At 39.9% G+C, this 25,564-nt stretch overlaps 1 protein-coding gene across 2 annotated transcripts in view; it reads left to right on the top strand.

The window, feature by feature from the left end:
• The window catches only part of EML6 (EMAP like 6), an 87,956-nt gene that overhangs the window by 38,682 nt on the left and 23,710 nt on the right, over window positions 1–25,564 (top strand). For both annotated transcript variants that reach the window (XM_053972601.1, XM_053972600.1), the window contains exons 7-25: window positions 145–346; window positions 3,974–4,111; window positions 5,256–5,512; window positions 6,565–6,777; window positions 7,418–7,585; window positions 8,550–8,656; window positions 10,488–10,606; window positions 11,323–11,509; window positions 12,141–12,246; window positions 14,991–15,084; window positions 17,771–17,871; window positions 19,117–19,319; window positions 20,504–20,615; window positions 21,274–21,401; window positions 22,104–22,245; window positions 23,282–23,434; window positions 23,692–23,823; window positions 24,670–24,758; window positions 25,369–25,545. In XM_053972601.1, coding sequence (XP_053828576.1) covers window positions 145–346; window positions 3,974–4,111; window positions 5,256–5,512; window positions 6,565–6,777; window positions 7,418–7,585; window positions 8,550–8,656; window positions 10,488–10,606; window positions 11,323–11,509; window positions 12,141–12,246; window positions 14,991–15,084; window positions 17,771–17,871; window positions 19,117–19,319; window positions 20,504–20,615; window positions 21,274–21,401; window positions 22,104–22,245; window positions 23,282–23,434; window positions 23,692–23,823; window positions 24,670–24,758; window positions 25,369–25,545 — 2,828 coding nt within the window. The remainder of the gene's footprint in view (window positions 1–144; window positions 347–3,973; window positions 4,112–5,255; window positions 5,513–6,564; window positions 6,778–7,417; window positions 7,586–8,549; window positions 8,657–10,487; window positions 10,607–11,322; window positions 11,510–12,140; window positions 12,247–14,990; window positions 15,085–17,770; window positions 17,872–19,116; window positions 19,320–20,503; window positions 20,616–21,273; window positions 21,402–22,103; window positions 22,246–23,281; window positions 23,435–23,691; window positions 23,824–24,669; window positions 24,759–25,368; window positions 25,546–25,564) is intronic.

The following is a 25,564-nucleotide window of genomic DNA, read 5'->3' as shown; positions in this document are numbered from 1 at the left end:
CCTTGAGCTTTGAATCAGCTGGGATGTTCTGTGTGATCCCTGTGCCCAAGATGTCAGTTGGGAATGACCTCTGGAATTCTAGCAGTGTTGGCTGTTGCCCCCCGGCACAGCTGGCACTAAGGGCAGCTCCCACTGTGCCCCCAGGCCTGTCCATCCGCAGTGTGTGCTGGAAAGCTGACAGGCTCCTGGCGGGGACACAGGACAGCGAGATCTTCGAGGTGCTCGTGAGGGAGAGGGACAAGCCCATGCTGATCATGCAGGGCCACTGTGAGGGAGAGCTCTGGGCCCTGGCAGTGCATCCCAAGAAGCCTTTGGCAGTCACTGGCAGCGACGATCGCTCCGTGCGGTAAGGCTGCACTCAGTTTGTTGATTTCATTACTTCAGATGCACCTTAATTTGTAATGGATTGACTTGCTGGCCTTATGGTAAGACTTTGTTAAGACAACATTCCCCTTCCCCCTGTTTTTTTCTTAGCAGATTTGGTTTTTCTCTTCAGTTTTCATATTTGGGTGCCACACATCGTGTAAAAAGAATCAGAATTTATGTTCAAAACGTGCTGGATTTATATCTTCTGCTTGTATTATTGATTTATTCCTGCTGTGTACAGGGGATCTAAATGGGGAATGGTCACCTCATACTTCTGGTAATATGAAGCAACAAGCTGAAAGCCTGAATATTTTTGTCCAGCGTTTTACTCAGAAGGTATCTGCCTCAGCCTTGAGTGTTTAGGAAATCTGATCTAAAACCAATTCAGTTAAAATGCCAGAAAATGAGATTAATGAAAATGCACCGACATCATAAGAGGAAGTGGAGGGGCAGACACTGATCACTTCTGTCTGTGATCAGTGACAAGACCCAAGGGAACAGTTGGAGCTGAGTCAGGGGAGGTTTAGAATGGATATTAGGAACAGGTTCTTTCCCAGAGGTGGGGGGGCACTGACAAGGCTCCCCAGGGAATAGTCACAGTCCCGAGGCTGCCAGAGCTCCAGGAGTGTTTGGACAACATTCCCAGGGATGCACAGAATAGGATTATTGGGGTGTCTGTGTAGGGCCAGGAGATGGACTGGTGATCCTGATGGGTCCCTTCCAACTCAGGATATTCTGTGGTCCTGTGTTTAGTTACACCACTAGTGTCTTCAGGCTTTGCAGCAGCGTTTTTAAATTTTGTCCACATATTTGTGGACATTGTCACAAATAGGATGCTCCTTTTCCTGTCTGTGTTAAAAGCAGGCATATTGATTAGCCTCTGGGGGAAAAAAGGCATTTTACTGTGCTTATTAAGACTTGGCCGTAGAGTTTGGAGGTCCAGCTCAGACTCTTCCTGAGTCCACACCCACAGAGCTGCTGTGTGTTCTCACCTGAGCATGGACTCTGCCCAGTGGAACTGATTATTTACCTCTGATTAAAGAGATGGGATTTTCCTGAGTGCCAAAGATCCATCTCCTACCATATACTCAGCTTCTGACTACTGCTCCTTCAGATTGCACATTATGATTCACCTCTGCCTTGAGGCTTCCTGCTCAGCTGGGATTTTTTCTTCCCTTTCAGTCTTTTCACTTGTACTGGTTTCCTATGCCTGCCATCCCTCATCTCATTCTAACCCAAATTAAAATCCAACTGTGAAACCCACAGAACTGCCAGTTGCTCTCTACAGTTGTGTTTTCTCCCTGCTTCCCACAGGAGGATTATTTCTTTCAGTTTCTGCAATGCATGAATGCTCTCTTCTGCTGGGGTTTGCCTACCCAGTGTTACAGACAGACACAAGTGTCCTGGCAGGATGTAGATCAGTTCTGGAGGAAGGGCTGCAAAGCTGCGATTAGCACAGCACTGCCCTCAAGCCAATAAGCCCCACTAAGATGGGATTTCTTGTCTTGGGCTCATCCCATGGTGAGCAGAGTAATTCAGCTCCTGGAGCAGGAGAAGATGCTGCTGACTCAGAGCCTGACCCAGCTCTTGCCCCTCCAGGAAGCACTGCAGGATCTGTGTGCACATCAAACCTTGATTAGTGCTGCTCTTATCATTCTTATCTCTGTTGGAGCAGTTACGATATTCCTGAAGCCTTTGGATGTGCCATTCTCCCAAGAGTGCAGAGATTTTACTGCCCAACATCACACATCTTTGAGCTGTCTCGGCACTAGAGAGGGTGAGATTTGAATGCTAGTGGGATTTTTTAATAGACTATGGCTTCATGTGAGGAATTCCAGTGAAATGTATAAATACTCTCATTAAGGTAAAAAAGTACACAAAAGGATTTTCCTACAATTTTTCTGTAATAGTTAACTTGCATCAACAGCGATGTTTCTGTATTGCCCTTCATTGGGTAATTTTTCTTAGTATTTGATTTTCACACTATTTTTCAAAGAGTGGGTATGTAATAGAAATCTAAATTGGTTTAGAAATAAAAGTATTTAGTGAGTCAGATGGTATTCTTGTGTCTGGGATGTCTGAATGAGAAGAGGAGTTACTGTGTTTTTCCCTAGCCCAACTGAGAGAAGTCTCTAGCCAAATATAGGTTTCTAACATATTTCCAAAGCAAACCATCTCAACTAGGAAAGCTGCCTGTTCCCTGTCTCTTACCACAGGAACAGGGAAAAATTGTCATTCTCTGAAGGCATAGATAATTATTTATTACATTTATTAAATAAACTGTCATGTTTTGCAATTAGGCTTCCAGAGTATTGGACAAACTGATTCATGACGAAGCAACATTATTTTGGAGCAACAATTTTCCTCAAAATCTTTGCAAAACCTTCCTGGTTCATTCTTGTTATGTTGGGCTCACAGCTTCTGCCTTGTGAGACTGCAAGATTCTTGATCCTACTTCATTTGTTTTTGAAAACAGTTTTAATGTCCTACATCCATTTATTTTCCACCTCCTTTTCAGGCTCCATCCAAGTTGTGTTTATGCTGTTTATTCCAGTGTCATCAACAGAACTTCTTCTCCTTTGGAGCCTCTTGTGCTCCCAGTGCCTCCCAGCTCCCTGTGCAGAGCTGAGCTCAGTGGCATCCACATCCTCGGTGCCAGTGCCTTCAGTTAAAATAGGAATTGTTACTGTTCTAGAGCTTTTACTGTAACTTACAGTAGGATCTCCCATCCAGCCTGGGTGTTCTTTTCTGTCCAGCTTTGATCTACAACTCAGTCCAGTGTCATGTTACAGTTCTTGCACAAATTGTTCTTTTCTCCAGTTTAGCACATAATCACATCTGCTAATTCATAATTCACATATTTTACTGAAGAGGCTATCAGTATATTACATTGATGACTCTATCCTCAAAACAAAGATAGTTGGGTACTGTTGTCTTAATTTCTCTACCCTGAAAGAGGTCTTTTATGCATATTTCCGCATTATTTAAATTGTTCTTTGAATTTCTAAGTCTTGCAGACTACTGAGATCTGATGGGTCAGCCTGTAGTGATTTGGGAAGCTCCTCCCCATTCCTTCAGAAAAATATAGGAACATTATTTTCCTTTATCTTAGGACATAATTTACTGGTTGATTCTTTTTAATTGCATTGATGTGGGAATCAATATGCATCAAGATGCATTGAATGAGGGAATCAATATGCAGTTTTCTCTTCTAGCTTGTTCAGAGTTAGGACAAGAAAGTCTTCCCTGTGGTTGGAATGTTGATGCTCCCTGAGTGTTGCTTTCAGTGGAAATTTCACTCTGAGCTGCATTGGCCTTTCCTGTCTACAAGAGCTTAATTTTTATTATTAATTTTTGGGAATTCAATCAGATAAGTGAAGTTAGGAAATAACATTAAATGATGATGTAATTGAGCTTCACTCTGTTTTCTTCTACCACAGTTGTGTTCAGGTTGAAAGAAGCTCAGTCCTTTACACAATATTAACACAAGGGGTGTGTGCAAGTGATTTTCCCAGCTGAGTTAGACCTTTGGGGTTCCTCTTGACGACACCCAAATCCTGGACAGTCAGGAAAAGCCCCCTCCTGCTTTCCCTTCCCTTTGGGGCAGGTTGTGGAGCCTTGCTGACCACACCTTGATTGCTCGCTGTAATATGGAAGAGGCCGTACGGAGTGTGTCCTTCAGTCCTGATGGATCCCAGTTGGCACTTGGGATGAAGGATGGCTCCTTCATTGTCCTCAGAGTAAGGTAAGATGAGAAATCACTGGATATCTTATTGGAAGAAAAAGCAATGATAATTGCAGATGCATCCATATCCCTTTTAAGAGGTGGTAGTTTGGCAAAGAGGAGAAAAATCTATGCTTTAATTAATTTCAAAATATTAGCTCTTAGGAATAATGTTGATAAAATGTAAGATTTTCAAGTTTGGTTCTTTTCCTGTAGTCTGAAGTTATACAGGTATTTAGTAAGAAGAAATGTGTGTAACAGAGAGAACATAGTTTGGGGAGGGATCTTCTTCGCTGATGATTTATTTCCTGTCATACACATACCAGGCAAAATAATTGGTGATCAAAAGACATTTTTAAGTATTTTCAAGATAAACCTGAATTCTACTTTTTGTGTATGTGGAAAGCCTTTTTCTACATGGCTGCATCTTAAGCATTTTCTGTCTGAAATGCTGTTTTGGAGGGCACACAAAAGCCTTAAATTTGACGTAGAGTGAAATAGCCAAACCCCCAGTGTGATTTCAAAACACAAAAGCTGTTCTAATTGATACCTGGAAGAGTTTGCCCCCTCCTGACTATTCTCCATATGTTTGCCAAACGTATACTTAAAATACTTGGAACTCCAAACTGACAGGAGGGAAAAGCCTGGGAAAACCCCTGTAATGTGCTGCTTTAATGACTTTAACAAAATTTAAATGAGCTGTTCATATTCATTTAAAAGCCTTCCCAATGACTATTTTTTGAAAGAAGTTAATCATCTTTGTCTCCCAGTAATCTTGTCCTTTGATGCCTCCTAGAAATCTCTGTCTTGGCTTAGGAATGCTTCTTTCAGGACCCTGCTTTTAACAGTGCTCTGTGTCAGGATTTAAAAGATACACTTCATAAGTATATCTCAATAAATTTGGGTTGGATGCCTGCTAGCAGTACTTCATTAGAGCAGTTGAAGGGAATGAAGAACATTGTGGACAGGCAGAGTGGTTTCTACCTGCTGCTTAAAAAATGCTTAGAATCAATGGACGCAATAGGAAGTTATCCACTAAAAAAAAAGTATATTTAAAGTGAAATCTAATTTCTGTTGTACAGATTATTCAGTGCCTCTATCTTCTTATCTGTGGATTGCAAATTCCTGGGTTTCCAGTTGTCATTCTCCCCTCTGGCTGCTGCAGGGACATGACCGAGGTGGTTCACATCAAGGACCGCAAGGAGGTGATCCATGAGATGAAGTTTTCTCCAGATGGCTCCTACCTGGCCGTGGGCTCCAACGATGGGCCTGTGGACATCTACGCCGTCGCCCAGAGATACAAAAAAATTGGGGAATGCAACAAATCCTCCAGTTTCATCACCCACATCGACTGGTCTGTGGACAGCAAGTTCCTGCAGACCAACGATGGTGCTGGAGAAAGGCTCTTCTACAAGATGCCCTGTAAGTTTACAAGGGGCTCCTGTTATGAACAATTAAATTTTGGTTTTGGTTTGAAGAGGACATCACAAATATGATACAAATATTACAGGTGAAAGTGGAGTTTCCTGGCTGGAACGTAGAGAAGTACCCACTGCTCATTTTTTTAAATCAGTACACACTAAATATCCTCAGCTTTAAGGAAAAGCTGTCTGCTGTGTAAATTATGTCTTTTATCATAGCAACTTTTACAGGTTGACTCGCTCTCAGGTAACTACTAAAGCCCTGCTGTCCCTATTGTCCTTCCTTGATGAATGATTCCTGTTAATGATTAGAATGTTTTTAAGAATGTAGCTAAAAATAGGAGAACTGTTTGAGTCAGCTCGAATTGCTGAGGTTCTCAATGTAAAAGCTTGTTAGTAGAAACAACACTGATAACTAATTGGCTTATTCTCACTCTTATTTGAGAATGCTTTCTAATATTTAGAGGAAACTTTTGCAGAAGAGAGCTTTAGAAATAAAATTTTGGGCTCTTTTGAGCTAGTTAGGCAACCTTCAATCAACTCTAAACCAGCTTACAGGAGTAAGTAAAAAGTACCACAGAATGGCTGACTGACCAAATACTCACATTTCAGGGACTTAATGTGGATGAAAAACCTCCTACTAACACATGAGCATGATTTAAAATTGTGTATTATTAACCTTCTAGCACTTGAAAGTGTTCTAGGGATTCGTGCTATTCACAGTACTTTCTACTGAAGGCATTTCTTTGATAGATTTGGAATGATATGAAGTTTTTCCACTTTCATATGTTTTTATCATGCCAATCCTAATTAGCATACTAATTCTCATTAATATTCTAATTATTTCTAATGCAGCTGCATTAGAACTCCTCAAATGTGTGATGTTCTCAAACACCACAAATGAGAGATTATAGTAATTTAAAGAAGATTGTGACTCTTCTTAATTGCAGTTAAAAATTAAGTACAACTAGAATACCCAGATAAATATGATGAAAAGAAACAGACTTCTAAAAAGCAAATGATGAAATTGGTTATTCACCTGCACATTTTCAGCTGGGAAGCATCTGACGAGCAAAGAGGAGATCAAAGGAATTCACTGGGCCTCATGGACCTGTGTGATAGGATCTGAAGTGAGTGGTATCTGGCCAAAATACATAAACATCACAGATATCAACTCTGTGGATGGGAATTTCAACAGCTCCGTGCTGGTGACTGGCGATGACTTTGGGCTGGTGAAATTATTCAGATTTCCATGCCTAAAGAAAGGTAAGATGGAATTTTGTATGGCTGAAAAATGCATGATTTACCTCAACACCCTATCAGTGTAGTTTCTAATGGTGGCTTTTCATTCCGGTGTAAAATTCCAATTAGTGTGTGCACAATTCCTGCAAGTATTAATGGAAACAAAGACCAGACTTTAACCCTCTCTGTGTAGTTGTTTTCAGAAGTGTTGAGAATGTGTGGCTACTTCCTCAGGATTTGCACTGTACCAAGCATAAAGCCAACAATCCAAATCAAACAAACTTTTACCTTTCTGTGAGCTTCAGTGTTTAATTTGATATCACATCTCAGTGTATTTTCAAAATTTGTGTTTTAGAAAAAATGTAATGCATGTGTTGAGTTCACACTGGCATTCATGGCCAGAAAGGTGAAAATTAAACCTTGTGTGTGTCTGGTACTTCTTGCTAATATTGAAGTACTTTTCTGACAACTGAAGAGATCATCCATATTTTATGCTACTTATTTTTATATCATAATTAATTTGTATCACCATATCAAAAGAGGCATTTGAATATTTTTTGGTTTTCAGATTTCACAAGTGTATGTTTCTATTAGGAACCTAACTTCATTAGTTATAAGGCTAATTTTTCCCCTTACATATCAGCAGTTCTCCTCTTACTTTCAGGAGCTAAATTCAGGAAATACATTGGCCACTCAGCCCATGTCACCAATGTGCGCTGGTCCCATGATTTCCAGTGGGTTTTGAGCACGGGAGGTGCTGATCACTCTGTTTTTCAGTGGAGATTTGTTCCAGAAGGGATAACCAATGGCATCCTGGAAGCCTCTCCACAAGGTAAACATCATCTCTGTTCAAGTATTCATTCAATTAAATCAGCAGAGAATGCAGCACTGCTGGAAGAGCTTTTATTTATTTAACAGGAAAAAAAAAATCATAGTTCTTTGGAATTGCATATACTTAGCATGTTCGAGACATTGAAGCTTTCAAAGACAAGCCTTGGTTTGGGCCACATTAAAAACTGTTGCAGTCTGCAATATTTGTGTTTGGGAATACATAAGCAGCATTCCTTAAACTGTGTGAAAGAAGACATTTAGAGGGACTGGGTAATTAAATTTTCAACCTTAGCCATCTAACTTGTATTCAGAAGTCACACTACACATGTGTAATTGTTTAATTTTATTTTTTCAATGCAATCTCACATGTCTCACAACAGATTTCTCATATTTATGAAGTAGTACTGCATAAGTACTGCAGTACTGCATAAGTACTGAAGTAAGCTGTACTTCAGATATTCTTCTTGTTATAGTCATGATCTTTATAGTATCCTACCAAAGCCATATGAGTTGTGTCATGGTGGTTGCTAAAATTGGGGTTCCCTGCAGCAGAAGGGCAAAATTTCACTCTGTACATGCACAATTTGGTAAATTATCTACATTACAGCAAATATTTTAAGCACAAAGAGTGATCAGTGAAAGCTTTTATTTGTCATTTCTGTGTGTCTGCTCTCCAGACCCTGTTTTAAAAGCAGAATTCTCTGATGCTGGAACTGTACCAGTAGCTGCTCAGTGATTTTGCTTCTCTCTGCCACCTTCCTGCCCTGGGGAGGGAAACAGGAGAGACAGAAATGAAGCCTGACACATTCAGTCATCCCCCATGACTTTTACAAGCTGCTTGAGCTTCCAGACTTCTTGAATACTCCTTTGCCCATAGTCTAAATTATATAAAAATATCACATACTATTTTCCTGTGATTTTAGGTGTTCAGTATATTGATTTTTTTTTTTTTTATTTTAAAGCAGAGGGTGGTGTTGATTCCTACAGTGAGGAATCAGATTCAGATGTATCCGACGTGCCAGAGTTGGATTCTGACATTGAACAGGAAGCTCAAATCAACTATGATCGCCAGGTGAGTGTGAAATAAAACACAGGGCCAATTACCTGGCAAGTTTCCATCACTATTCAGCAAAGAGAGGAAGTTTACTGCTGACTCATAGACTGTTCTCAGTTATTTTGATGGTATTCAGCTGATTATGCAACCAATATACATAAACCCTTGAGCTGGAGATGAGAATTTGAAAGGGTTTGGAGAAAAGAATTTAAAAGTGCTTTGGGGATTGGAAGGTGATCTTTAAGGTCCCTCCCAACCCAAACCACTCTGTGATTTGGACCCAATTTACAAGTCACTAGAACCTGATTCCAGGGGCTGTTGTCATTTGAGTTGAGTATAGCCTGTCCCCTTGTCCAGTGACCTCTCAGCTGCAATGGGGAAAGGTCAGAAATTCCTCAGAGCAGGACTGGGATCTTGTATTAAGGGGAAAAATCACAGAGTAAGTTGGTTCATGTTGATTTAAGGGATTTAATGGCTGGCATGGGGCTGCTTTCTGGAATGTGGGAAGTTCACCTCTAACATTCCGGGCTTTAGGAAAGGGCATCCTTTACATTTTCACCTCATTTTCTAGACTACAATAAATTTCATAGATCCTTCTGCCAACAGTTTCTTTCACCTGTTTATTACAGAGATCAATCATGATTGACAAATTAAGCAGATTTTGCCAAATTCTCTCCCTTCTCTCTCATTCACTCCCAGTTTCACTGGAGTGCTGGTCATTCTCCTCCTCCCCTCCTCCTGATTTTCCATCTGTATTCAAATCAGTCATCATCCTCCTCCACACAGTCTGTATGTCAAAAAGGACGTCTGGGTTTAAAAACTACTAGTGACAATATCATTGCAGGCAGTTCAACAGCAATATTCCAAGCAGGTTAATGATGGAAAACCAGAAGCATCTTTAAAATAGCATCTCTCATGGGAAATGTGAGACAGCCCCAAGAAGAAGCTTCATTTGGCATTTTGTTAAAGGAAATAATTGACAAAAGTGCAGGGAAATAAAAACATTAATCTTATTTTGAGAATTGGGGTTTGGTTTGGGTTTTTTTCTTTTTAATATTATGGCTGAAGCAGCAGAGAGGATACTACATTTTGAGATGCATCAGAGCATGATGCCCCAGTATTTTGTTTCACTGAGTTTATTTTTTTCTTTTCCTTTCTCCCAAAAATCCAGTGTTGCTTCTTGGAAGTCAGGTAGATTTCTGTGGGAGTGGAAATTTCATTGTCCATTTGTCCAAGAAATGTTGGCTCAGAAAACAAACACTAAAGCTACATTTCAGCATTGTGATGGATTTTGTTTGGGAATGCTTCAAACACCTTTAGTATCTCCACAGAGTTTTAGCATTTCTAAAGTGTTTAAATGGAAAGTATTTTGTGTATTTATAGATCTGTAATTGTACTTTGGGATTCTGGACACGTTGGCAGGTCACCGAAGTGGTTTTGGTTCCTGTGTATTTCACCGTAATCCTGAGATAGAAGTAGTTCTTCATGCTCAGCTTTCAGCTTGGACACTGAATCACAGATGAAATTAAAATTTAAAAACACCTGGAGACTTCCAGTCACCATTTGCATTGCTTTTTACGAAGTGACACTGGAATCTTCTAGAAAGAATACACTCTGCTGCTGCTGCTCCAGATTGCTGTTCTGGGCCACTCAGACCAGGAGAATTCATTGTCCAGAAAACATTTATTATCATCTGAAGGCTGGGGACAATAGTGCCTGGCTCTGCATTGTAACCACTGTACATCACATTAGCATATATTAAATTTCATGTTTAAAGTCGCTTTCACTCACACATACAAATATTTAGAAAAGCAGAGACCTGCAATTAACTTAAGCAATTCTTCTTTAGGTTTACAAAGAAGACCTACCTCAGCTGAAACAGCAAAGTAAAGAGAAAAACCATTCTCTGCCCTTCCTTAAGAGAGAGAGAGCACCTGAGGACAGCTTGAAACTGCAGTTTATACATGGGTAGAGTAATATCAAATAATATTTGCTATTTCTGATTGATTAATGTTGCTGGGGTATTCTAATAACTCATATCAGAGCCTAAGCAAAGCATCTTTTGGTGCTTGCCCACAATTAATTTGTTTGTCATTGTTACTGTGGTAATTCTTCGAATATCAGATATAGATTTTCTATTTTCAGTTGTATTTCAGGCTGGATGGAGCTCTGAGCAGCCTGGTCCAGTGGGAGATGTCTCTGCCTGTGGCAGGACCCTTCCAGCCCAGACCATCCCATGATTCTCTTTGTTAAGGAACAGGGGAAGCTTATAACACTGATAAATAATGCATCACTGTTGAGGTTTATGAAATTACATTTTATACTTGTTGCTCACTACACCTGATGTTTCCTGGATTCTCTGTTAATTGCTTGTGATAGCTGTGATTTGTTAAAATGCCTGATAGATTTCTGCTCCAGTCCAATTCCTTGTGAAGCTTACCTGGACACAATTCTCTGTAAAAGATACAGCCTTTTTGTGAGATCAGTGCTGATTTAGGAACTGAGTGCAAAGTAACCCTTGAGAAGATTCCTGAATTCCCCCTCTTGTGGGGAGCAGTCTCTGTGATACTTCTGAGCTCAAGCTGTCACCACAGGACTCCTTTCTTTCAACACACTAATGATTTGTAGCACAGATTTCCCAAGCAGTTGTGGGGCAGCCACGAGGTGTTTGGTGTTTGCTGCAGGTACAGGGGCTATGACTGCAGGAACAACCTGTTCTACACACAGGCAGGGGAGGTGGTTTATCACATTGCCGCTGTGGCTGTCGTCTACAACCGGCAGCAGCACTCGCAGCGTCTCTACCTCGGCCACGACGATGACATCCTCAGCCTCAGCATCCACCCCATCAAGGACTATGTGGCTACTGGGCAGGTGGGGAGTTCAAAGTGATAGCAATACTATTTTTATATAGAATTAGAGAAAAGGTCATTCTCTTTTTCCTTAAGTGTATTGTTTCCTCCTAAATACAGGCAAACTGAATGGTTTTTCCTATTTCCCTGCCAAAACTGTTGGAGGTGATTATGAAACCATTCCTATATAACATGAGCACTGCCAGTCTTGTGCTGTGGCCTTCAAAAGTCTTATATTTACTTTTACTCTCTCATGTAAAACACAGGAGCTGCATTTTAACTCCTTCCTAGGAGGTTTTGGACTTTCATGACTCAGTTGCAGTATTTTTGTACTGTAGGAGCTTTCAACAGCCTTGCTCAGATAAAAGCTGATGGGCACTTTCCTGATATCTGGTACTGAATATGATGTATTCAGTGTATACATATTTATTCAGACATCGGGATAAATGATACCATGAATATTCCACTGAGTAGTAGTAGTTTTAGAGACCATCCACTGATATTTCTCTGAATGAGAAAATAAATCTTGAAAAATTAAAATAGGACAAATGACAAACCTCTGTAGAGTTTTAATGGTAGGATAATGCTAATTACTGTTATTGGTGTGCTTTGAACTTCTGTGGGCAGATACCCCAATTAACCCTCTGATTTAGGTTGGAAGAGATGCTGCTATCCATGTTTGGGACACCCAGACCCTGAAATGTTTGTCATTGCTCAAAGGCCAGCACCAGAGAGGAGTGTGTGCACTGGATTTTTCGGGTAAGCCACAGCCTATGTTTATCTAAATTATTAATTTAAAAGCAGTCCTTGTGATGCAATGTTAATTCAAAGAGGTGTAAAATTACAGCCAGTACCAATTTTACATGGAAGCTTGCTGACTTGGGATAAAAATAGTGTGTGTAGTGAAATCAGTCGTGGGCCTTTGGTCACTCGGTCAATGATTGATTTTGGTAGTGTCTAGTAGATAATATCAAGTGTGCCGCTGGAATTCTGGTCACTGTCTACATGGTGGTGTGAGAATTTTAAAGCAAGCAGGATGGGGACTCAAAGCATATGAATGAGTTGGAAATGGCACCCCTGGGCTCATCCAGTTCTTTGCATTTGCTAACATTTGCCACATTTTTCAGTGAGTTTACAGAAGAAGTAAATATGACAAACAGTTGTCTGCTGTCTCTCCCACTTGTTTTTCCAAGCTGGCTGCCCTAAGCTGTCTCAGTTTTTAAGGGATAATTCCTGTGTGCAGCACTGAAGAATATCATCTATATGGTGGGGACTTAAATACTACTGTATCTTCATAAAAGGGCTTGAAAATTCATTTTCCCTCCTTCTATTAAAAAAATTTAAGAGATTACTTTATCTGAACTCTCCTCTACTTGATCTGATTTTTTTGTTCAATTAAACATAGCTTATTTCACATTCTGCTCTCCAGCAATATGGTAAGAATTCATTAGGACGTAGATCACATTTGTAAGACAAGACTTTACAAAAGAAGTTTGACTTCCACAAAGATAAATCTGTGGAACTCAGTCATAATGCATTATCAGGAGAGGAGCCCTGGTGTTCATCCAAGAGCTGGAATTCAAATGTGAAATTGCTGACCCAATGTGGTATGTAAGCTCACTCTGTAAGGAGATAAAGTGCCAGAAGGAGGAAAAATGGATAAGGATCATTTAACTGATATTAGATAAAGTTTATAGATGTCAAAAAACTTCTTGCTAAGATCCTTAATTGAACAAACGTTCCTATATTTGAAAATACTTTGTGGTTTGCATTTTTAACACCAAGTAAATTCCTGTCCAAGTAGGAATTTTCTGGATCTTGGAACCCATGTACCTGTAAAGAATAAGCTGGCCAAATATTCTGTGGGCATAAATATGTAAAAAACACTGAATGTCTTTTAAAAAGTAGGAACCACTCAATGTTACAGTGTTGCTTTAGGACTTGATCCTAAGAATAATGCACACACTGCATTCCTAACTGGCTTTAACTGGGATCCTTGGCATAGACAGGGAGAGAGAGCTGAGCAAATGTGCACCTCCCTGCAGGATCAGAGTCTGCACTGCCATATATAGGGCATTTGCATTGTCTTAATAACAAAGGTTTCAAAATGAGGTTCAGATCACACTATTTGGAGCTTAAAGATAGAAACCTGGAGTTCCCAACCTTTTCTGGGTGTAGTTGATGCAGCAGCTGACTCTTTTCCCCCAGTTCTCTCTGCCCTCACTCCCTCTCTAAAACATCAGCTACTCATTTCTGAAAGCTGGATCCTTCTTGTGCAACCCTTCTCATGACACACCATTCCAAGAGGATAATTTCATTCCTGCAACGTTTGGTTGTGCCCTCTGGTGGCTAATTTAACATTTATACCTTGGGATATTGTTTGGAAACCTTCTGTTTCAAGTGAATAAAGTTTAAATTGTTGTGTTGTTTGGGGATTCTTTTAATAAACTCAGTTTTTGTTTCTTGTCCTGTATTTTAACTTCATTTCTTCCTACTTTATTCTGTTTCTTCCACTTGGTCCTGTTTCTTTCTTCCTGATTCTTAAATTCCCCTTCTCTTTCTTGACTTGCTTCTAGTAGGACTCAGTCATTAAAGTCTGTAAGAACTTACAGCCCTATGAACTCTGCAATAGTTCTCATGGAGTAATTTACACCAGTGACTCTCTTTTTCTTCTTGAAGTCAAATATGCCCAAGCCCAGAGTCCTTCACACCATTCATTTCTATAAGAAGCCCATTCCCAGATCAGTGCTCTTGTTCAGTCTCTACCCAGCTCTGCTTCCTCCAACTGTGACTTTTCTGCAGTTAAAACAACCAAGCAGGTGATCAGCTCCTCCTACACCCTATAAATTGTCTTATCATAAGCTGCAAAAATCATGGCTCAGTTTTATCAACTTTATAGAATTTCAGGACAGAAGTTTGTCTCTAAAACTTTGTTAGAGATGGTTGTCTTTATCATTATTTTATACATGTGGCAAGAGTGCCTGGGTGCTGTTGAATTATGGATGATTTTCTCTTCTGGCTTTCCTGCCTCTCATTATCAGTCCTACTGTGTCTTTCCTGCAGTGAAAGCGAAGATAGCCAGCAGTTATTTTTAGCCTTAAAATTTTATATCGTATTTATAGTTTCATCACCCTGCCTATGAACATTTCATACGCTAATAAATCTGCACCATTTCAAGCAGAGAAAAGAAGCATCATCTATCAGAAATATTTCAAATAAAACGCAATGTGAATTTAAAGTGCTTGAGCTTTATGAAACTGAATTTCATTGCCTTGTTTGATCCTCCCTATTTTCCTTGTGCTTACACATAGGAATGTTTTGTGTCTGCCTTTGGGAAAGATCTGAACTCCAATTTCTCAAACTATTCGTTTGCGGGGGGGGTTTTGTCTCATTTATAATACATAATTAGAAATTCAGTTTGCAATGTGATTGTTGGTTCATTGCCTGTTACATTTTCAGCTAAAGCCTTAGCACCTTTAACACTCAATATTGCTTCTGTACAGCTGATGGGAAATGTTTGGCATCTGTTGGTCTGGATGATAACCATGCCATTGTGTTCTGGGACTGGAAAAAGGGAGAAAAGCTGGCAACAACCAGGTAAGGATACCCACAGTTTAAAATCCCCTCTGATTACTTTTTTTCTGAATAACATCATTCACATTTTTCCTATGAACAAAGAAGTAAAGCTCCCCTCTGAAAACAGGATGGTGTTTCAGAGCAACATACCCAGATTAAAAACCTGGGGATACACAGTCCATTGCTTGGAAATCGTGTGAACTATTTCTGTCAGGAGTTCCTTATCCTTTTTGTTGGGAGAGCCACATTACCACTGTAGTTTGTTTCAGGCTTTTCAAGTGAAGTTTAATATTTTCTTCCAGTTTTGTGTCCTGGCTTAGGGCAGAAGTCACCAGAGGTGTCATTTCCTTTATGTGTTTGAAGACGTTGCTGGCTTCCATCAATGACCAGATCACTTTCTAAAAAGAAAAAAGAGTTCCCTCTATATATATATGTTTTTTTTTTTCAATCACTGCTGATCCAGCCTTTCTTCTGAGCCAGCTTTTTCTGAGCCACTTGCTCTTTCAATTGCCAACTGAAAGCTCAGGTAATAACACGACAGTAAAGAGTCTTTTGCACTTTCTTGAAGGGACCAGTGCTGGGAAGGGAATTAGATTAAAGTTACATGTTTGCTATTTTGTACTCAGCTATTGGATTGCGACAGTAATTATTCAGTGAGGGAGAATCAAACTGTTTGGGAACCTGGTTCCTGTCTCAGCCTTGTACAAAGCAAGTGTGCCCCTGGTCACTAGGATTGAGCAGAATTCCTGTGAATGTGGATCCATGTACCAGAAAGGCAAGGAGAGAATTCCATATGTTCTCTGCAACCACACAATGTAGCACTGTTCAGTAGAAACTGTTAGTATAGGTGCAAAAAAGTGCCTGTGAAAGGCAATTTACTTTAATTACTATATGGTGACATGCTGCAGAAGAAATGAGATTTTCTGGTGGCAGCAGTCTCTGTTAGTAGTGTACCATTACTGAAGAAATCAGTGTTTTACTCCATGTGTATGTACCACAGTCTGTTAGCTATACAATTTCATCTCAGACATCCAGTTTATTAGGCAGTAAGGGTTTAAATCCTGTCTAAAATCTGTGCTGGAGGCTTTGCTTAGCAACAGCACTGGCTGTGCTGTAAAATGTGACATTTTCCTGGGCTTTGCAATCCCAGTTCTGCTGTCCCCACACAGATTGTGTTTGACTTGCAAGCAAAGAAATACTTTATATATTCCCATGCTGACCTTTAAGCTTTTAAAAACAAGATAATGATGAGCTGTGTCACTACCTGGCTGCTGGTGCTCCCAGGACAGATAAAACATGGAGCACTTAGGTTCTTTTTTCACCATGTAATGCTGCATGGACCCAGTGGATCTATTATTGCTAATCTATTATCTTGAAAATATGCAGGGTCCTCACAGAGATCAGAAAAATGAATGTGTCTTCTAAAATGTTCCCATTTAAACCATTGTCTAAATTTTAGCAGTGCCCAAAGGCAAGTCCCCTGTTCTGGTGAGCACAGAAGGACAGAGAGAGTGAGACAAAAGCCCTCATGTGGCCTTTGCACACAAGAATAAAAGAATATCTCTTTACAATCATATGGACCCATATAAACCTGGAAAATGGGTGTCAATTCACCATATACAGACACTCATTATGTTTATTCTGCAGTTATATTTACTTTTTGTGAATGTTCTTTTTGCTTAATCTTTCTAGGCTGATTTATTTCAGCATGACCTCTCAGGTTGTTTTTTATTTTTTGTTGCAACATTAAGAGCACTCTTATTTATTTTCTTTAGTTGTTTCAGAGCTAAATTATGCAGCTTGTTTCCCTGTTCTGGCTTTCCTAGCTCCTGTCTAGTTCCATTAAAATCCTTATTGAGTAAGTTGGAACCAAACACCTCTGCACTGCAGGATGATGTACTGCAGATGTCAAAGGTGGCCAGGACTGCTTTGTATCCAGACTGATCCACTAAAAGGGAATATTGACCCTGAGAGGGGTTTCAGAACCATGTGATTTTCTAGATCTGCTGAGCCTGTCAGGAAAGAAGTGACTTAATCCTAGCATAAAACCTGCAAATGTATAGTGAAAAGGTCGTGCTTCCTGCTTTGGGGGTTTTATAAAACACTGACATAGATATAATTAATGCTTTACACCTGGGAATATTTTTTCCTTTGATAAGACCCAAGCTTGTACATTTCCATAAATACATCAACAAGCATAACTTTAGTTAGCCAAGAACTAAACCTGGAGGTGAATGTGCTGCTGAGTGAACTGCTTCATGGAAGTAAATTGCTTCCAGTTTTATAATTCATTATTTTATTTTCTATCTTCAAGCCCATAGATTAAACACTTCCTCATTTTTCCTGTCAGGGTGTCTTTTAATACTTATTGAATTCTCATCCATTTAAATACTTATGTTGACCTTTATGTCTTCTTTTAATTGCCTTGACTTTTATTGCCTGCTCCTTTGTTATGACTTAAATGAACTGAAATTCAGTGGGAGACAATTTTTATTCCCCACATTTCTATAGTCCCCACATGATGTATGCTCAAATTCTTCCTGCCAGCTCCATGAGACAAACTCCCAGCATGAAACCCTTGTAGATTAGAAATACAGCTCTCTACTTTTTTTGTTAGATGGGGAAATGATTTATATCAATGATTTAATTAGTTTGAAATGTTAAGTCATCTCTTGCCAAGATTTTAAAATGTCTACCTCTATTGCAGGGGCCATAAAGATAAAATATTTGTAGTGAAGTGTAATCCACATCATGTGGACAGACTAGTCACAGTTGGGATGAAGCACATCAAATTTTGGCAGCAAACAGGTACTGTATTGAATATTTTATATTTGATTAACATGGGAATTTGTGAATATTTTTAATACAGGAACATCATATTCCCAGTTTAAGAATTTGTCTTATTCGTTAAGCTTTTAACTTTTAACTAACTTATAAGTTTTAACTTTTTAAAGTTTTAACTAACTTTGCCAGTTACCAAAATATTAAAGGGGTTAAAACCCACCTCTGAGTCAGCAAATGTCACAATATTCCTTCCTCCTTGGAAATAATTTCCAGTTAATTCTGTTTAAATTCTAATCATAATATTAAGGCATTCTCCTAAGCAAGCATCCTTGGCTCTCTGAAAATCAGGTTCCGATTGAGGATATTTTTTATTCAGGACTGGATTTTTTGCTCTTCATGACTTTTTAGATGTGTACACATGACACAAGTACTCAGAACAGCTCAAAACTAGGTAACTTTAAGAGCTTCCTATTCTTCATACCATAGTTTAAGCATTCAAGTGATTCAGGTGCTCTCAGATTAATAATGGGTTTTTTTGCCTTTTTTTTAAGTCTTTAGGTTATTTTTGCAGTGATTACATAGACTTGCATTGCTGTTTGCCAAATTCCATGGTGGGAATGTGCATTAAGCAGCATCTTACTCCAAGAATAGTCTCTTTGCAATAAAAATGGTGTCTTTTTAGTTCAGATTTGCTCAATGGAGTGGAAAATTAATGTGGTGTCAGCTGTGAAGCCTACATATGAAGATGATATTTTGTAATTTTATGTGTATTTTTGCCTAAGCATTGGTTTATGGGCTTTATGGCTGCTTCTGCTTTCTGACCCAAACCAAGGCTGTGGTGATTTGGTTTTCAGACAACCAGAGGAGGAACAAACCCTGCCATTTATTCTGCGAAACTGCTGCCAAAAGCTCAGGATGCCAGGGGACAACTAAACCAATCTTCTAGTTGTGGTCACCTCTACAGAGAAGCAGCATGGCAGAAGCTGCTGTGGGCAAAAACCATCCTGCCAGACATTGCAGTAGTTGTTTTTGCACATTTCCTCACCAAATTTGTCTCTTGCTTGGGAAGACAGTCTGAAAACCTGAGACTGATCTGCTCCAGAGCTGTCATTGCTAGGTTCGCTTTCTTTGGTTGTGCTTTTCCCTTGTGCGCTGCCCTCTGCATTTCCATTATTAGGCAGCCACAGGAGATCTTGGGGTCGAACATTTGTCCTTTATAGCCCTGTGGCTACAAGCCCAAACAGAACAGGCCTTGTGCTGCTCTTGCAGGTGGAGGCTTCACCTCCAAACGGGGCACATTTGGGAGTGTGGGGAAGCTGGAGACCATGATGAGTGTCTCCTACGGGCGCGTGGAGGAGCTGGTGTTCTCTGGGGCTGCCACTGGGGACATCTACATCTGGAAGAAGACGCTGCTGCTGAGGACAGTGAAGGCCCATGATGGACCTGTATTTGCCATGCATGCACTGGACAAGGTATCTATCACCTTCCTTCACCGTGATTTTTGTTGCATGGATTTTAGAGGTGTTTGTGATCAAACAAAGCCAGTAGGAATGAGTTCTGTTATTTGATAGACCTGGATTTGTAAGCACCCTGTTCCATGTACTGGTACTTGACCAACAGCTTTCTGACCTCTAAAAATTCAGTTTATTTCTCACTCTGCTCAGGAGTGTGGTTTTCATGTTTGTGTAAAACACAGGAGAGTAATGGGTAACATTCATTGCCTCTTCAAGCTGATCTCAAGAATATTTGTGCATTACCAGTTTCCAAAGTATGAAACATGATTTTTAATAATATTATCATTGTGTCTTAGTCAAGGCTTTATATATCCAAAGGTTTTGGGTTTTGAATTAGCTATTCCAGGTAAAGAATTCTCTTTTGGTTGCATCAATACATCTATAACAGAAATTATGGCAAAAAATTTGCATCACACAAATGAGCTTAGGATGAAGTTTTGCCCCTGGCAATTTGAAGATAATGTTGATAATGGAATATCCTTTTGGAGGTTATGGCTTCAACTGTAAAAGTAAAGGATGAGATGTTAGCTATTAACATTTTTATATATCAAGGTCAATTAATATCCCTGTGGCTCAATTCTTTCTGGCCCTAATTGTTCATAATTGTTCCCAGCTTTCCTATCAGTTTTTCTGTTTGATCTTGGCACTGAACACCCTCGTCACTTAGATTTTTGTTGGTTAGTTATTTATGCTCTTTTGCATCCACTGGGCCCAGATAATCTACCCAGGGAATTAATGAGAGAATTGGTCCCTGATGCATTATTAGAACTTGGATTGAAGCATCTGCTAAGTCAATTGAATTTGGAATAACTTGAGAAGCTGTTACTGCCAATTACTGCCTCTTCTAAGGGTAAAACACATTTTTCCATCGCTTGTTCCCACATGCAGGCAAATGTCCTGGTCCAGCATTCCTGTTTACAACAGTGTGTGCTCCATATGGTTGCAAATCTTTATAACCCTAGAAAAGCAACTCTAAATCTTGTCCACTTGAATTTTTCCCTCATAGGTACAGATTCCAGTATTTTTAGATTGACACATGGATAAAAATCAGGGGAGACTTTATTGTGCCTTTGGACATGTCCTTTTGTATCTCTCCCATGAGTGCTGACATTTGTGTGTGTTCTCCTACTGTGATTGTGCAGGGCTTTGTAACAGGTGGAAAAGATGGAATTGTGGCCCTTTGGGATGATATGTTTGAGAGATGTCTGAAGACATATGCTATTAAAAGAGCAGCACTCTCTGCTAGTTCTAAAGGTATTGGTTTTCAGTGTGTTTCAATAAGGACTGTGTGCATGGAGGGTGGTAAATGGTAGTAAAAGGGAAGGGACTGGGTGTCAAATTTTACCAGAAGCCAAAGGGAACAGCAACACACTACTTACTCTGTGCTGGAATGTTCTGGTTTGATCCATATAAGATGTATTTCTTGTATTCCTTGTCATTTATAATTTGTTCTGCTTTTTTATGACATTGAGCTTTGTTTTCATTGATGAAATGATTTTAAGGAGAAATGTCCCCAGCCTTGAGTTTGGCTTTGAGTTCCAAAGCCAATCCAGTTTCCTTGGCTGGCCACATTTCCTATGGTGAGAGCAGGGGCCCTGTTAAATTCTGAAGGCCTCAGTGTGGAAGTCTGGAAAGGGATATTCATATGGAATCACAGCATTAGTCTGAGGTGCTGGAACTCCCGAGCCACTCAGACCCTGTCACTGTTAAAGCAGTGAAACATCAGTCATTACACTGCCACAGTACAGACAAACTCCCTTCCCTGTATTAGGAAAGAATCCATGGATTATCTGGCAGTTTGATCAGGCAATTTTTATCTCATGTTCATGATTTTGAACAGATTTGAATTCTATATAAACTGCAAGGGATATGAAATTTAAAAAAAAATTAAAAATAATCTGGCATTCTTCAGGTTTACTTTTAGAAGACAATCCCTCCATCCGAGCCATCAGCCTGGGACATGGGCACATGCTGGTAGGAACTAAAAATGGAGAAATACTTGAAATTGATAAAAGTGGGCCTATGACTCTGCTTGTTCAGGTACTGTATGGATATCCAATAGCAAACTATTTCCTGTATTTTTACGAAAATGCCGGTTCTTTGGTATTCTTTTTTCAGTAAATTTTCATCACATAAGGTAATCCTTCAAATTTGTCTTGCCTGCATGACTGCCTTAGTATCCAAGATATGTGAGGTTCTGTTTTATAAAGCATTGAACTAATTCACTAATGCAGATTGAGAGCAGTAAGAAATTATTTAACCTTGATGTGCAGTGCCAGCAAACTGTATGCAAGCTGAAGGAAAGCTGGAAAAAAGCAGGAAGAGTGATTAACAAGTTGGAAAACTGAGAATCTGAGGCAAGATTAAAACGAAGTATTATGTGTTTTGGACAATCAGGGATCTAAAAAAAGGACATAAACTTTGAGGATTAGCCAATATTAGGATTTCAGGATAACATCCTGTTTGGGGTGTAACTGTTCCCTATTAATCTCAAGTTTGGAAAGGAGAATATTGGAAGAACAGGAATTATAGTCAATAATAGTGGAGAGGGGGATGGAAGAGTGTTTTAGACATTTGTTGGGGGAGGCAGAGCAGACGTTCAGGTATTTTGGAAAGCTTTTGAGAGAGGAGATGGTGAAGGCTTTACTGCCTGGGACTTGCAAAATGAGGCAGGGCAAAGTTAGAACATATTACACAGCCCCACAGGCTTTATTTCCTTTTGTATGGAATGCTTTCCTCCAGGGCCATATGGAAGGAGAAGTGTGGGGCTTGGCAGCTCACCCTCTCCTACCCGTGTGCGCCACCGTGAGTGACGACAAAACCCTGCGCATCTGGGAGCTCTCTTCGCAGCACCGCATGCTGGCAGTGAGGAAGCTCAAAAAAGGTAACTCTGCCTTGGCCAGGCCCTGGGGCAGCCATGGATCCTCTGCTTCTGGAACAGCTCCCTCTCTGCTTTCAGGGCACATCACAAGCATTGATTGGGTAGGCAAAGGACACAGTCATTAAGAAATTGGGAGAACAGGAAATAAATTTTCTTTGGCATGTGTCAAGTCAGTGCAAAGGGAAGGAAGAGAAATGACTGTAATGTATTGTAGTGAATAATAATAAAATGAACTTCAGTCTCTTTTCCCCCAATTTCAAGGGGAATGAGTTGACCTCAGAATCACTTTCCTCCCTAGGACTACTTAAGGGCAGTACATTGCTGACATAAAAGAATTTCCTTATAAAGACAAAAGTAGAATTTCCTGTATGTTGAGCACAGTCATCTTTTGCTGTCAATATGAGCTTTACCTGTTAAACCAACTTCTCTAAAATTAAAACTTTTCCTCTCCTCTATATAAAATTAGATAAGCTGTGTTGAAATGCTGCCTTCTCAAAATCACTCATTTTATTAATTCATTGATATCCCTCAGGAAATTTTAAATTGTTCATTTTCAGTGACAGATCTGGAGCACAGGAACCCCTAACTGGCTGGGAGAAAACAGACTTAAATGTTGTGGAGAGGTGAATTTGGGGATGGATGAGGATAGGTGTAGGAGAGTATGTCAGGAATAATGCTGAGGCAGAGGTACACTGCCCTTAATGAATCTTTGACTTTTCCTTCCGGATTTCCTTTCTGTATGTGTTTTGGGTGGGTTTTTTTGTTTTATTTCTGTCATTGGTGTGTTTAGAATGTGGCTGGAAGGTGGTATTTGCACATAAACCTGTTTCAAAAGAGATGAAATCATGGTTATCAACTCCAGAGCACCCTGTAATGAAGCATCCATCATACCCCTCTGTAACATATCTTTTTCAAGACATAACAAATCTGTTTTAAAACAACATATTTGATGTAGAAACCTTTCAGTTGCACTTCATTGATGGTTTTCTCAATCCCAGCTTTTAAACTTTGACAGACTCATTTCCATGTGCTTCCACAGGCGGGCGCTGCTGTGCCTTTTCTCCCGACGGGAAAGCCCTGGCGGTCGGGCTGAATGACGGCAGTTTTCTGGTGGTGAATGCTGACACTGTGGAGGACATGGTCTCTTTCCACCACAGGAAGGAGATGATCTCGGATATAAAGTTTTCACGAGGTACAACCAGATGATAAGGTGGAAGAGGAGTGTTTATCTTGCAGTTTGTTTCTCTTGTCTCGACAAGATTGAATGTTCCAAAGGAAGATTGGCTTTGTGTGTGCTCCATGCATTAAATACTTTACAATTCCATGTGGCTGTGTGCTGCACTATAACAGGCCCACCCCTGCCTGATGAATTCACTGCAGTGGTGAAAATCACACCAGTATGAGTTAGAAGATTTGCCCTTTAATAACCTTGGTGTCTCCTCCTTACAGAATCAGGAAAATACCTGGCTGTGGCTTCCCATGATAACTTTGTAGATATTTACAATGTCCTTACCAGCAAAAGGGTTGGCATTTGCAAAGGTGCCTCCAGCTACATCACCCACATCGACTGGGACTCCAGAGGTAAAGTGTTGGCCAGAGATACAGACTGGAAATGCCCATAAAATGGAATATCAGAAAACTGTTCCCCTCCAGTTACTGAGATCAACGACTGATGCAAATGCTTTTTCCCCATGGAGCACTGTGTGGATCCAGTGCAATTACCTTTGTTGGTATCCAGTTTCCTTTCCTTGCTGAGCTCTATGTGGCAATCCTTGCAAGAAGCTAGAGCCTGATGGTCCCAACTAATTAAGTCTAGCAGGATCCATAATGAGCTTATGCCAGTGAGCCTTCCCAGAGCAGATGTGATCTGTGTGTGACCACCTGTGTGCCTGAGGTCTTTCCCTGCTGTTGGTCAGCCCCAAAACATAGTGTGAGCCGGTGGCAGCAACACCACAGCATCTCCATGGGCACAGCAAACTTCCCATCCCAGGGCAGCCCAGATCTGGAGCTGGCTCTGCCAGTGGAGCAGTGCAGAAGGGATGGGAGCTGGCAAAGGTTCCAATTTTGGCAAAGCTGCCTTGTAAAATTATTAGGAAAATTAATAGCACATGCATTTATCTTTGACTTCCATTAGTGTTATGCTGAAATGCAAGCAAAATTTTCACTATCAGCAGAAACTGATTTGCTGTGCAACAGCAACTTCTTAAGGATATTGGATGATATTTAAAATATTACTCATGCATTGAATCAGAGTATAGGACCCTTACAAGAGTGAAGTTAAGCATCTGTGTTACTTTGGCTATGAATAACTCCTTAGAGGATAATTTCTTAATTTACCCCCAGAAAACTCTTCACTCTATCAAAAGAAAGTTCTTAATAATCATAATAATTATTAAGATTCATAACAAACTCTCCTTTTGTATTCAGGAAAGTTATTGCAAGTCAATTCTGGTGCCAAAGAACAACTATTTTTTGAAGCACCAAGGGGGAAAAGACATGTTATAAGAATTGCTGAGGTATGAATCATGGGCTGGATTATTTTTACTGTGAAAATTAATTTTAAGGATTGTCCTCAAATAGTGTATTTTTTTCCTTTTATAATATTATATTTACAATGGTTAGAATTATTTTGTGTCTTTCCTAGCATTTATAAAAGGCAGAATGTGCAGGTTTCTGCTTGTATCTCTAAATTTATTATTTTTATTTATTAGCAGCCATTTGCCATAATCCCCTTCTCAAAGCCACCTGTTTCCTCCATAACCAGTTGCATATGGGCTATAAAACACCTTCAAACAGCAGCACCTGGCTTTTCATGAAGCTGATTATTTGTGACATGTAATTCTACACGACTACAAAATTGCCAATGTTTAGCACTTCAGAAAATCTTCAGGCAGATCTGCATCCAAATCATGCTCTGCCTTGGAAAATGGGAATGTTTAAAGTGCTAAGTCTTTTGATGAAGATACACAATTTGTATTAACAAGCTGGAACAGCACAGTTTCTTAAGAACTAAAAAGTATTAAAATAAAAATAATTGTCAAACATAGAAAAAATATACACATGAAACTAATGTGTATTTGGCATGTTTAAAGTAAGAAGCCTTCTTTGGGGGAATTTTGTTTGCAGATAGAGAAGATTGAATGGGACACCTGGACATGTGTGCTTGGTCCCACCTGTGAGGGAATCTGGCCCATGCACAGCGACGTCACCGTTGTCAACGCGGCCAGTCTCACAAAGGATAGAACCCTCTTGGCCACAGGAGATGATTTTGGGTTTGTGAAGCTCTTTTCCTACCCAGTGAAGGTAAGAAGTGTGGTTTTTT

The sequence above is a fragment of the Vidua macroura genome, chromosome 3 (genome assembly GCF_024509145.1).
Source record: "Vidua macroura isolate BioBank_ID:100142 chromosome 3, ASM2450914v1, whole genome shotgun sequence".
Taxonomy (NCBI): domain Eukaryota; kingdom Metazoa; phylum Chordata; class Aves; order Passeriformes; family Viduidae; genus Vidua; species Vidua macroura.
This window is presented reverse-complemented; position numbering and strand designations above follow the sequence as displayed.